At 38.7% G+C, this 13,608-nt stretch overlaps 1 protein-coding gene and 1 pseudogene across 1 annotated transcript in view; one reads left to right on the forward strand and one right to left on the reverse strand.

Moving 5' to 3' along the window:
* Nucleotides 1-13,608, reverse strand: part of PIGU (phosphatidylinositol glycan anchor biosynthesis class U) — an 84,160-nt gene that overhangs the window by 62,619 nt on the left and 7,933 nt on the right. Inside the window, exon 2 of the mRNA XM_058685357.1 lies at nucleotides 10,201-10,265. Within this exon, the coding sequence (XP_058541340.1) occupies nucleotides 10,201-10,265 (65 nt within the window). The remainder of the gene's footprint in view (nucleotides 1-10,200; nucleotides 10,266-13,608) is intronic.
* Nucleotides 4,396-4,822, forward strand: LOC131486140 (ATP synthase subunit d, mitochondrial-like; annotated as a pseudogene).

The following is a 13,608-nucleotide window of genomic DNA, read 5'->3' on the forward strand; positions in this document are numbered from 1 at the left end:
TCCTTCCTTCAGTGTAGTCCTTCGGAGGACCCAACTGGAAGCGAAGATGTTTACCAGAGCCCTGCCACCTTGGTTGGCCATGCATTTGATTTTGTTATTTCTCCAGCACTGTGAGACTTCCAATAGCTCTACTTAGCTCCTTAGCCTCTTAACAGCCAATTTCTGTTCTCTTTCTCTGCCCTCAGCCTATGCCACTTACAAATTGATAAATACATCAAAGAGAAAGCAGCTCAGACTGTCAGTCTCACATTTTGTATTTTCCTCTCTGGGATCTCAGCCCCTCAATAATCCTGGCTATCTTGATACTTTCCAATACCATCAAAGAGATATTCATCCTCCTTTCCTAGTTTTTCTTGGCAGGAGGGTTGATCTGCTACTATAAGCCAGTTCACCAATCCACCAGAACCAGAAAGATAGTGCATGACTTGGTTTTAGTGAGTTTTTGCTGGTGACTCAGGAGCACCTCTTTCCAACTCCCAATCACTTGCAAAAATATATCCTGTAATACTGCAAAGGTCACTAACAGGCTTTTTAGCTAGTGTAGTAGAAAGAACAAGGCTTTGGGGTCAAACTCAGGTTTAAATCCAGGTTCCACCTGTGTACTTTTCCCTTCCAAGCCTTAGTTTCCTCAGCTATAAAATAAGAATAGCCACCTATTTCAGGGTGCCTGGGTGGCTCAGACGGTTAAGTGTCCAACTTTGGCTCAGGTCACGATCTCGCAGTTTGTGGGTTCGAGGCCCACGTCGGGCTCTGTGCTAACAGCTCAGAGCCTGGAGCCTGCTTTGGATTCTGTGTCTCTTTCTCTCTCAAAAATAAACATAAAAAAAAAAGAAGAAGAATAGTGACCTTTCACAGGGTTCTTGGGAGGAGTAACTGGTAATGGGCACAAGTGCTTAGCACAGTGCCTAACATACAGTAAAACCTCAATATGTTAGCTACCTGAGATCAACTTTTTACCTCCTTTTGAAAACAAGGGCATCAACTTTGCCTTCCAAAGTTCTAAAAGAACTAAATGTTTTACAACTATCTACTAATGGATTCTTTTTTGCATTTATCTTTGTCAGTAAGAAGTAGTAACTTGATATTTATATTACCAATAGCCTGCTTTCAAAGTGCTTTGATGCTTTAGATAGTTTAGAGTGGCACTAAGTAGGTCTCAGAAATGACAGAACAAATAGTTCTCAAAAAGCCTATCAGCAAATGGGTTGGTTTCCATAACGAACTAACATGTCCACAGTAGTTTAACTGTATATCATATTATTATAGAGAAGTATACATTGAATATAATTTGTCTTCATGCTACATTTCCATGTGAGTGACCATTCCCAGTCAGGGTAGGGTAAATTTTGAATGAACTCACAATTTTATGATCATTACTTGGCTAAACACAAAATAGAAACATTTGTTGAAGGTAGTCATAAAATCTAATGTGGTTGCCACAATTCTCTTTTTCTCTCCTGTGCAGATTTTTCTTCTCCCCTTTAACATATTCTTACTTTTCCCTAAGAACTAGATGGTAAAATCAGCTGAAGATTAAAAAAAAAAAAAAAAGGCAAAGGAATGATGAACTTTCTCTTCCAAAGTACTCTTTTCACTTGGCTTGATATAATTTTTTTCTTTTTCTTTTATTTCAGAGAGAGAGAGAGCACAAGTGGGGGAGAGGGGCAGAGGGGCAGAGAGAGAGAAAGAGAGAGAGAGAGAGAGAGAGAGAGAGAGAGAGAGAGAATCTTAAACAGGCTCCACACTCAGCACAGAGCCCAATGCAGGCTCAACCCCATGACCCTGGGATCATGACCTGAGCCAAAATCAAGTTGGATGCTCAACCGACTAAGCTACCCAGGCACCCTTAATTTTATTTCTTTATGCTTTATTATTTAAAGAAACTATATTGAAACACAGGTAGATCTTGATTTAAGAACATGGAGCTTACAAGCAAATTAACCCATATTCAGGAAAGAGGAGCAAGGGACTCCGAGTTTGAGGTCATCCCCACTACGTTTGGGGGAAGCAACTGTTCAGTCCCCAAGAGGTTATCTTACATAAGTATAGAGAGTTAACATGGCTTCTTACAGCAGGAAATTACTATCTCATACCATTATCCCCTTTTACTTATATGCGTGCACACACACACACACACACACACACACACACACCAGTAAGGAGTAAGAATATGTTCTAGACTCCCTCACTATAGCTAAGAACGCATTTTCCCAGAGAAACATTTTAAATAATGGTTAAATGGCTAGATACAGCTCTTCCATTCATTCGTTTGACATATTCTTTCTGACAGGACTATTTCACATCTTCCCCTGTCCTCAACCTCCAACTTCCCTCCCCACTCCTCACTGTCATCTGACAACTTCATTTCTTATTTCACTGAGAAAAGAAACAATTAAATGAGAACCACCTTATTTTCCCACTACCCACTGACCAACATCCTTTATCTATAACTATATTCTCTCTTATTAACAACAGATGGACTTCCTTTCTTCTTACCTAAAGTCAAATTCTCCCCTTATGAACTGCATCCCATTCCTTCCTGCCTCCTGAAAGACAATGCTCATTCAATTATTCTCTTCCCTACATCACCAACTTCTCTATCCACAGGATTATTCCCATCAGCAACCATATACACAGATTCTCAAATTTTTTTTGCTATTTTATTATTTTATTTTAGTAAGTTTTGAGAGTTTTTACATGTTTTTTTAAAACAGATTCTACACCCAATGTGGGGCTTGAACTCCCAACCCTGAGATTAAGAGTCACATACTCTACTGACTGAACCACATGTTTCTTTTTTTTTTCACTGAAGTATAGTTGACACACAGTGCTACATTAGTTTCAGGTGTACAACATGGTGATTCAACAAGTTTATATATTATGTTATGCACCCCACAAGTGTGGCTATCATCTGTCACCATACAATGCTATTATGATACCTCTGACTACATTCCCTATGCTGTCCCTTTTATTCCATAATTGAAAGCCTGTATCACTCCTCTTCACCCATTTTGCCCATCTCCCCCACCCCACTCCACTCCACTCTGGCAACCATCAGTTTGTTCTGTATATTTATGGGTCTGTTTCTGCTTTTTGTTAGTTTATTCATTTGTTTGGGTTTTTTAGACTCCACATGTAAGTGAAATCATATGGTATTTGTCTTTGTCTGACTTATTTCACTTAGCACAATACCCTCTAGGTCCAACCGTGTTGCTGCAAATGCCAAGATCCCATTCTTTTTTGTGGCTAAATAATATTCCAATGTGTGTGTGTGTGTGTGTGTGTGTGTGTGTGTGTGCGCGCGCGCACATGCATGCGCGCGTGCTTCCACATCTTGGCCATTGTAAACAGTGCCACAATAAATATAGGGCAGATTCTTTAAAACTTCATGAGGTATCTGCCTTCAGCGGATATCTGCCATACCATTTCTCTGCCCTCCTTTAGAGCAAATTCCTTAACAAGATTATCTATTGTCTATCTTCTCAAGAGAAAGTCCAAGATGTAAGCCACAGTGTCTTTTATAACCTAATTTAGGAAGTGACATACCATTATTTCTGCATATTTTTTTTTCAGTCATACAAGCCAACTCTGGTATGATGTGGGAGAGGACCACAAGTGTGAATACCAGAGGTAGAAATCTTTGGGGGTCATCATGGAGGCTGGCTATCACACTAGGTGATTACATCAAGTCCCATGTTTGTTTTTTCAGTTGTTAGTTTCTTTTGTAATATGAAATTTATTGTCAAATTGGTTTCCAAGTCCCATGTTTTCAAATATCATCTATAGGCTGACAGATCCCAATTTTAAACCTCCAGTCAGAACCTCTCTTCTTGAGTTTCACATTTGTATAGCCTGTTGCCTTACCATTGTCATTTGGATGTCTTCAAACTTAATATGGTGAAATCTGAACTCTTACTTCTTACCCTCCTAAAAATGCTCCTCCCTCAGTATGCCTCATCTCATTAAATAACCTCAGTTATTCAGTTGCTCAGGACAAAAAACCTGCTATTCTTGAATCATATCCTTGAATCTTCTCTTGCCTTCGTATCTCATATCAAATCTATTAACAAGTCTACTTCTAAAAGTATAACCAGAATTTAATTACTTTTTTAAAGAATCTAATCACTTTTCACCATCTTCATTGTTACTACACTAGTCCCAAGCCACCATCATCCTGCTTAGACTACTGCATAGGCATCCTTCCTAATCATTTTCCTGCTTCACCTCTTGTCCCTAGAGTCAATTCCCCTTACAGTATCTACAGCAATATTTATCAAATGTAAAATAAATATGATCACTCCTCTCCTGGCTTAAAAGTCTCCATGTCTTCCCAGCATAGTAAAAACAAAATCTAGTTGCTACCGTGGGCCACCAAGATTAGTGAAGGATCTCAAGATGGCTGGGCAAAAACTTTCTCTAATAGGCATTTACTGAGTAGCCCTTGGAAAGATCATACCCTGAGACCAAAAGACCACTGTTAATTCCCTAAAGTCTTGGAATGAGACCTTTATAACCACACTGGCTACTCTACCTAAGAATCCACCTGCTATCAACTGGGCTTATACAAGGCCAATGTGGTAAAGGCTGACTTGGCAAATGACTTTGAGAAGTTTAATGCCCTGAAGGCTCGTGTGCCAGGATGCTAAGAAAAAAGATGTGAAAAGTTGTGCTGAGTATTTACCTCTCTCCAAGGCCAGGATTGAGGAATACGAGAGAGCTAGAGAAGATGAAGAACATAATTCCATTTGAGCAAATGACCACTGAGGACTTGAATGAATTCTTCCTAGAAACCACATTAGATAAGAAGTATCTCAATTTATAAGAATTTATAAATTTGAGTCTAGGAGGAAGCTCTGGTCTTCATATTATAAATTTTGGACATTAAAAATAATTACACTAAAAAAATAATAACACTAAAGATAGATAGGTAGGTAGGTAGAGAGAGAGAGAGAGAGAGAGAGAGAAGAACCAAACTCCTAACCATGTGTATAAAAAGTGCTACATAATCTGACTCCTAACTTTGCATAATTTGTCTCTATTATTCTCCTTTTTGTTCATTCTGCCTTAACACTTGCCTTCTTTATCCACTCACAAATGCCAAGTGCATTCCCAAATCAGGGCCATCATAGATGCTATGATATGCTGGCTTCATTTAGATCTCTTACTCAAATTTCACTTCTTCAGAGAGCCTTCCCTGAACACACTATCTAAAACAGTGACACATACATAACTTTCACTCTTTTTTTTAACATTTATTTTTGAGAGACAGAGAGAGACTGAGTGTGAACAGGGGAGGGGCAGAGAGAGAGAGAGGGAGACACAAAATCCGAAGTAGGCTCCAGGTTCTGAGCTGTCAGCAAAGAGCCCAACACAGGGCTCAAACCCACGAACCACAAGATGATGACCTAAGCCCAAGTCAGACACTTGACTGACTTAGCCACCCAGGCGCCCCAACTGTCACTCTTTTTTTTATTATTTTGAAAGAGTGAGTGAGTGCAGGGGAGGGGCAGAGACAGAGGGAGAGAGAGAATCCCAAACAGTTTCTATTGTGTCAGCATGGAGCCTGATGTGGAGCTTGATCTCACGAACCATGACATCATGAACTGAGCTGAAACCAAGAGTCAGACACTTAACCAACTGAGCCACCCAGGCAGCCCTGACTGTCACTCTTTATCCCTGTACCCAGTTTTATTTTTCTACATGCACTTACTTACCATTTAACTGAAATCTCACTTTTTTTTTAACTTTAGTTTTATGGAAATATAATTAGTATAAAATAAACTATATATACTTAAAGTATACTTTTTTAATGTTTATTTATGTTTTGAGAGACAGAGAATGTGAGCAGGGGAGGAGCAGAGAGAGAGGGAGACAGAGGACATGAAGTGGGCTCTGTGCTGACAGTGCAGAGCCCGACATGGGGCTCAAAGTCACAAACCATGAGATCATGACCTGAGCTGAAGTCAGACGTTTAACCAACTGAGCCACCCAGGAGGCCCTAAAGTATACAATTTGATAAGTTTTGGCCTATGTATACACCCATGAAACCATTACCACAACCAAGATATTGAATATATCTCAATTCCCAAAAGTTTATCAATTTGTTCATCCCAAAGAACCAACTTTGTTTCAGTGATTTTCAATATTGTTTTCCTGTTTCATTTGTTTTCACTTAGATCTTATTTCTTTTATTCTGCTTACTTTGAGGTTAATTTATCTTCTTCTCCTAATTTATTTTTTTTAAGAACAAGGCAATTTTATTTTTTTTATTTTAATGTCATTTTTAAAATTTATATCCAAATTAGTTAGCATATAATGTAACAATGATTTCAGGAGTAGACTCCTAATGCCCCTTACCCATTTAGCCCATCCCCCCCCCACACCCCCTCCAGGAACCCTGTTTGTTCTCCATATTTATGAGTCTCTTATGCTTTGTCCCCCTCCCTGTTTTTATATTATTTTTGCTTCCCTTCCCTTGTGTTCATCTATTCTGTGTCTTAAAGTCATCACATGAGTGAAGTCATATGACATTTGTCTTTCCCTGACTAATTTCACTTAGCATAATACCCTCTAGTTCCATCCACGCAGTTGCAAATGGCAAGATTTCATTCTGTTTGATTGCTGATTAATACTCCATTGTATATATATACCACATCTTCTTTATCCATTCATCCATCAATGGACATTTGGGCTCTTTCCATACTTTGGCTATTGTTGATAGTGCTGCTATAAACATGGGGGTGCATGTGCCCCTTCGAAACAGCATACCTATATCCTTTGGGTAAATACCTAGTAGTGCAATTGCTGGGTCTAGGGTAGTTCTATTTTTAGTCTTTTGAGGAACCTCCATACTATTCTCCAGAGTGGCTGCACCAGCTTGCATTCTCACCAACAATGCGAAAGAGATCCTCTTTCTCCGCATCCTCACCAACATCTGTTGTTGCCTGAGTTGTTAATGTTAGCCATTCTGACAGGTGTGAGGTGGTATCTCATGGTGGTTTTGATTTGTATTTCCCTGATGATGAGTGATGTTGAGCATTTTTCCATGTGTCGGTTGGCCATTTGGATGTCTTCTTTGGAGAAGTGTCTATTCATGTCTTTTGCCCATTTCTTCACTGGATTATTTGTTTTTTGGGTGTTGAATTTGATAAGCTCTTTCTAGATTTTGGATACTAACCTTTTATCTGATATGTCATTTGCAAATATCTTCTCCCATCCTGTCAGTTGCCTTTTAGTTTTGCTGATTGTTTCCTGAGCTGTGCAGAAGCTTTTTATTTTGATGAGGTCCCAGTAGTTCATTTTTGCTTTTGTTTCCCTTGACTCCAGAGACATGTTGAGTAAGAAGTTGCTGTGGCCAAGGTCAAAGAGGTTGTTGCCTGCTTTCTCCTCAAGGATTTTGATGGTTTCTTGTCTTACATTTAGGTCTTTCATCCATTTTGAGTTTATTTTTCTGTATGGTGTAAGAAAGTAGTCCAGGTTCATTCTTCTGCATGTCGCTGTCCAGTTTTTCCAGCACCATTTGCTGAAGAGACTGTCTTTATTCCATTGGATATTCTTTCCTGCTTTGTCAGAGATTAGTTGGCCATACGTTTGTGGGTCCATTTCTGGGTTCTCTATTCTGTTCCATTGATCTGTTTTTGTGCCCATCTTTTCCTAGTTTCTTAAGGTAGAAACAGAGGTCATCAGTTTGAGACCTTTCTTCTTTTCCAATATAGGCATTTAGCACTATATATTTCCCCCGAGTACTGCTTACTGACATCCCACATATTTCAATAGGTTGTGCTTTCATTTTCATTCAGTTCTAATACTTTCTAATTTCCCTTCTGATTTCTTCTTTGATCCATGGGTTATTGAGGAGAATACTTAGTTTCCAAATATTTGGGGACTTTCCAGACATCTTTCTGGTATTAGTTTTTTATTTAATTCTATTGTGGTCAAAGAATATACTTTCTATGACTTCAATCCTTTTAAATTCATTAAGCCTTGTTTTATGACCCAGAATATGGTCTATCTTGCAGATGTTCCATGTACACTTGAAAAGATTATGTGTTTTACTGTTGTTGGACAGAATGTTCTATAAATGTCAATGAGGTCAAGTTGGTTGACATGCTATTCAAGGCTTCTACAGCCTTGTTGATTTTGTCTGCTTGTCCTATGAATCCCTGAGAGAAGGATATTGAAACCTCTGACTATAATTGTGGATTTGTCTATTTCTCCTTGCAGTTCTGTCAGTTTCCATGTATTTTGAAACTCTGTTGGGGCGCCTGGGTGGCGCAGTCGGTTAAGCGTCCGACTTCAGCCAGGTCACGATCTCGCAGTCCGTGAGTTCGAGCCCCGCGTCAGGCTCTGGGCTGATGGCTCGGAGCCTGGAGCCTGTTTCCGATTCTGTGTCTCCCTCTCTCTCTGCCCCTCCCCCGTTCATGCTCTGTCTCTCTCTGTCCCAAAAATAAATAAAAAACGTTGAAAAAAAAAATTAAAAAAAAAAAAAAAAAGAAACTCTGTTATTAGGTGCATACACATTAGGATTATTATGTTCTCTTGAGAATTGGCCCCCTTATCATTATGCAATAAACTTCTTTACTTCTGGTAATATTCTTTGCTCTGAAATCTGTTTTCTTTTTACTAACTTTTTTTTTTTTCTCTGTGCTCTCAGAAATAAGTACCATGAGGCCAAGGACCGTGTCTTGTTTTGTATCCCTAACACCTACCAGGGTAGCTGGCATTTGGTATGTACTTAACAAATCTTTATTAAAAGACAGAAGGAAGGGAGGGATTGGAATACATCTGTAGATACAGGACTAGGTACTAGGAATACTTAATGAAAAGGTGCCAGTGCCTGTTCTGAGGAACATATATCATACTAGGTAAAACAAGTACAGAGGCAATTTCAAGAGTATGATATGAGCCATTAAAAGTATAAGCATAAGATGCTTTGGAAGATGTTCAGGAAGAGCGGTTTCTAGAAGGAGGTAAACTCTAAGCTAATACCTAAATAGTAAAGCTAATCACAAAAAGAGGGAAGAATAGCCTTCCATAAGGAGACAAGAACATGAGCAAAGAAACACAGGTAAGAGAGAATACAGTGCTGGAGCATTATGAATGTATGTGAGAACTCTCTCAGGGAGTTCCTATTCTGTCTAGAAAACATACTGCCCAAGGCCTCCTCCACACTGGGCCCTTGTGGCTAGTGGGCTATGCTTTTATATGCCCACACATATCTGTTTCCAATAACTGAATTGTGTGCTTATTAAGAGTCTTAAATTGTCCCTGTTTCTGCTAGCTGCTCTTATTATTGTGGCTCAGTTAGACAGTAATACAAGCTAACTAATATGAATGCAAAAGCCTGTTGTTATTTCCATGAGAACCAAGCTGAATGCTTTCAAAACACTAGACAGAAAAAACAAACAAACAAACAAACAAACAAACAAACAAACAAATTTGTTCTCAAAGTATGTATGAGGGAGACAACTGTAAAACTGAGGGGTTAAAATTTCAAATGAGAAGACTTGTACTTGAAAACGATGTAACCAATAATAATGGGGAGGTGAGAGTGGAAAGAAATGTGGTTAATGTGGTAAACAGGGCCCACAGGGCTTTGTATACTCCCTAAGGTGTTTGGATTTTATCCTGAGTTCAGTGGTGAGCTGACAAAATCAGATTCACATTTCAGAAAGATGACTCTGACTGCAGAATTAAAAGTAAAGGAGCAAGACCGAATGGAGCAAGACTTGTCAGGAAGCTGTTGCAGGAGCCCACGCAAGGATGATGGTGACCTAACAATGACTTTAGCATTCTTAAGACCTAGTTTTATGGGTTAAACAGGCTTTTGTGACTTTCTAAGAAACCAGCATTGCTAACACAGTTTTCATGGAAAAGCATGTTTCAAAGAACCAATTACAGGCCAATTAGCATACAACTTATTTGTGCACTGGGAACTGTTTATGATTTATTTGCCAATAGAAATGGTAACTTCTACAGAAGTCTCATCTGCTTCCGCAGATCACAATCTTGATCTGGATCATTTCCACTGCAGTTGTGAAACCTCCTTCTTATGCAGAGGACATCTAAAAAAGGTCTGTTTCTAAATATGATTTTCAAAAATAGACTTTTTCAAACGTTTGTACAAAATGGAGGTTAGGCTTTGGTATTTGTCACTATAAACTACTCTTAATACCCAGAAAAGAAAACAAGAACACTTACTTCATGAAATACTGCTCCAGAATACGGAGACACTCCCAAGTCCAACAGTGAAAGGCCTTCAACCACTGAAAAGTAAGACATCCAAGTTCACTTCACTTCATCCAAGTTCAGAGACATATGCAGATGGCCAGAGACCAATGTATTAGATACTCCCAGGAACAAGAAGGGCCTCACAGTTTGTCCAACCCCCTTTACCTCAATCCCAGCAAGTGGCTTTAAATCTTGATTTGAACATTTCAGATGACATGAAACTTTTTTCCATACAGAGCATCTATTTTCACTGTGGGGCAGCTCTCAGGAGAAAATTTTGTTAAACTATGAGCTTTCTTTGATCTCACTGTAATTTCCACCCACTCTAAAAAGTGTTTCCTTTATGTATATTTTGCCACATTCCCCAAAATAATAAGACAACATATTAGAAGTTGAGAAATGTTGTCCCTAGTGTGGGGAAATGGGCACTTTCATATGTTGCTTGAGTGACATTTGTATTAAATTTTCTACAGGGAAATATGTACTTTTTAAGTACTTTTGACACTGAAATGATTGTTCTTAGGGCAATTTATCTTAGGGAAATAACTGTATGTTCATTATGGTGCTCAGAGCATTAAAAAAATAAAAATAATTCCTTGGGACGCCTGGGTAGCTCAGTCAATTAAGCGTCCAACTTTGGCTCAGGTCATGACCAGCCCCACGTTCAGCTCCGTGCTAACAGTGGAGAGCCTGCTTGGGATCCTCTCTGTTCTCTCTCTCTCTCTCTCTCTCTCTCTCTCTCTCACTCTCTGCCCCTCCCCCACTTGTGCATTAGCTCTCTTTCTCAAAATAAATAAACTTAAAAAAATAATCCCAGGGGTGCCTGGGTGGCTCAACTGGTTAAGCATCTGACTTTGGCTCAGGTCATGATCTTGCTGTTAGTGAGTTCGAGCCCAGCCCACCTCGGGCCCTGTGCTGACAGCTCAGAGCCTGGAGCCTGCTTCGGATTCTGTGTCTCCCTCTCTCTCTGCCCCTCTCCACTCTCACTCTGTCTCTCTCTCAAAAATAAATAAATATTAAAATAATAATCATCATCTCAATGTCCATTAATAGAGATTTATCTAAATAAATTATGATATGTATATATGTGGATGTGTGGATAGATACATAGAAACATTTCATAGTTAAAAATTATACTATGATATAAATGAATATAAATAAGTGGATGAGCAAAGAAAGCTCTTCCTTACAGAGAACTATAAGTATCAAATGTAGAAGGAAAGATGGAAATAGAAAATCACCATTTGGGAGACCTCACAGTAATAATTGTGAAAGGCAAGATCATCAAGTGATACTAAAATCAGGGAGAAAAAATATGATGAGAAGCCATATTTGCAAGGGGGGAAATAATTTTATATGGACAAACTTGGCACTCACTACCTTAATTGTGTGACCAAAGTTAACATCACCAGTAATAACGTTGGACAGTTCACACTATCAACATCAAGTACCTCCTGAAATGATTCACTGAGATGGGGATAAACACTTCTGTAGTCCGTATGCCAAAAATGTGGTACCCTTGCCAAAAATGTGGTACCCTGGCCAAAAAAGCATAATTTCAATCTAATCATGAGAAAACATCAGGAAAACCCAAATTGAGAGACAAAATAGCCGGCCAGTGCACTTCAAAAATGTTAAGACTGAGGGGTGCCCTGGGGGCGCAGTCAGCTAAGCATCTGACTCTTGATTTCTGCTCAGGTCATGATCTCATGGTTCATGAGATTTGAGCCCCATGTCAGGATCTGCACTGACAGCTCAGAGCCTGCTTGGGATTCTCTGTCTCCCTCTCTCTCTCAAAATAAATAAACTTAAAAAAAATTAAGACTGAGGAAGTGTCCCAGATTGGAAGAGACTAAGGATACATAATAACTGAATGCAGTGTGGGACTGTGGACTGAATCTTGGACCATAAAAATGACATTACTGGTATAACTGATAAAATTCTAATAACAGATTAGTTATTAGTATTGTATGAATAATAATTTTCTGGGCTAGGTCAGTGTACTATGGTTATGAAGGATGTTAACATTAGAAGAAGTTGAGTACCGGGTAAACAGGAATTCTGTACCATTTTTGCAACTTTTTGAAATCTAAAATTATTTCAAAATTAAGAGTTAAAATAAAAAAGCACATTACAGATATGCATTTACTAAAAGAAAGATGGCCATGAAATACTCTTAAATGAAAAGCAGGTCATAACACAGTATGTCAGTATGATCAAATTTTATTTTAAATACTTATTTTAAATATTTATTTTAAGTAAATATTTTAAATATTTATAAGCCTTGATCCATTTATTTGAGAGAAAATGAATATGTATTCAATGAGAAATGCCTCAAATTAAACATAAACCTTAGGCATTAAACAAAATAAATAAAAATTTAAAATACAGCAACCATCTCTGCTGATAAGATTACAGAAGATGTTTAGTTTCTTTTACCTTTTCTTCATTTTCTGAATCTTTAGCAATGAGCACTATTTCATAATTATTAGAAAGAAACAGGAAATTTAATTTTATTTTATTTTATTTATTTTTTTTTTTTAATTTTTTTTTTCAACATTTTTTATTTATTTTTGGGACAGAGAGAGACAGAGCATGAACGGGGGAGGGGCAGAGAGAGAGGGAGACACAGAATCGGAAACAGGCTCCAGGCTCCGAGCCATCAGCCCAGAGCCTGACGCGGGGCTCGAACTCACGGACTGCGAGATCGTGACCTGGCTGAAGTCGGACGCTTAACCGACTGCGCCACCCAGGCGCCCCATGGAAATTTAATTTTAAAAGAATGAGTGAAGGATAAGAAAAAACATAAACGGACACGCAAAAAACTATAAAAGGTATGAGCTTATATATGCCTAAAATCTCAGAAGTACATGTAAGAAACTGATATACGTAAGAATCTGGTCCCTCCAGGGAACACAAGTGGGTGGTTATAGGAAAGTGGTATGGAAAGGTGCCTTTTAATCATATAGCCTTTTGCACCACTGGTTTCTGAATCCTGTGATAGAATTACCTATTCAAAGATAAATAAAACAAAATCAAAGTTACAAAGCCTGTTCCAAAAATATATATTTATAATGAGTGGGCCTTAAATGGACCCACCCTAGAAGGAAACTTAATCAGTTACAGAGTTCATACTGGCTGTTAAAATAAAAAAAGCTATTGCTCAAGACAGCTATAACTGGTCCTTATACTAGGACCAGAAAGAAATTTGCCCCACGGAGCCACATAAAGAGGTTGCTGTGTAACACAACTATTCAACCCTTCACTAACAGCTTAACTGGAGACCCCAGGAGATGATTCATCAGGCCACTTCACAGGGCAACTCCCCACCTAAGTCAATGGCATCCTACCACAGAGCAGTAAAAGCAATTCAACAGA

This window comes from Neofelis nebulosa, chromosome 9 (assembly GCF_028018385.1).
Source record: "Neofelis nebulosa isolate mNeoNeb1 chromosome 9, mNeoNeb1.pri, whole genome shotgun sequence".
NCBI lineage: Eukaryota > Metazoa > Chordata > Mammalia > Carnivora > Felidae > Neofelis > Neofelis nebulosa.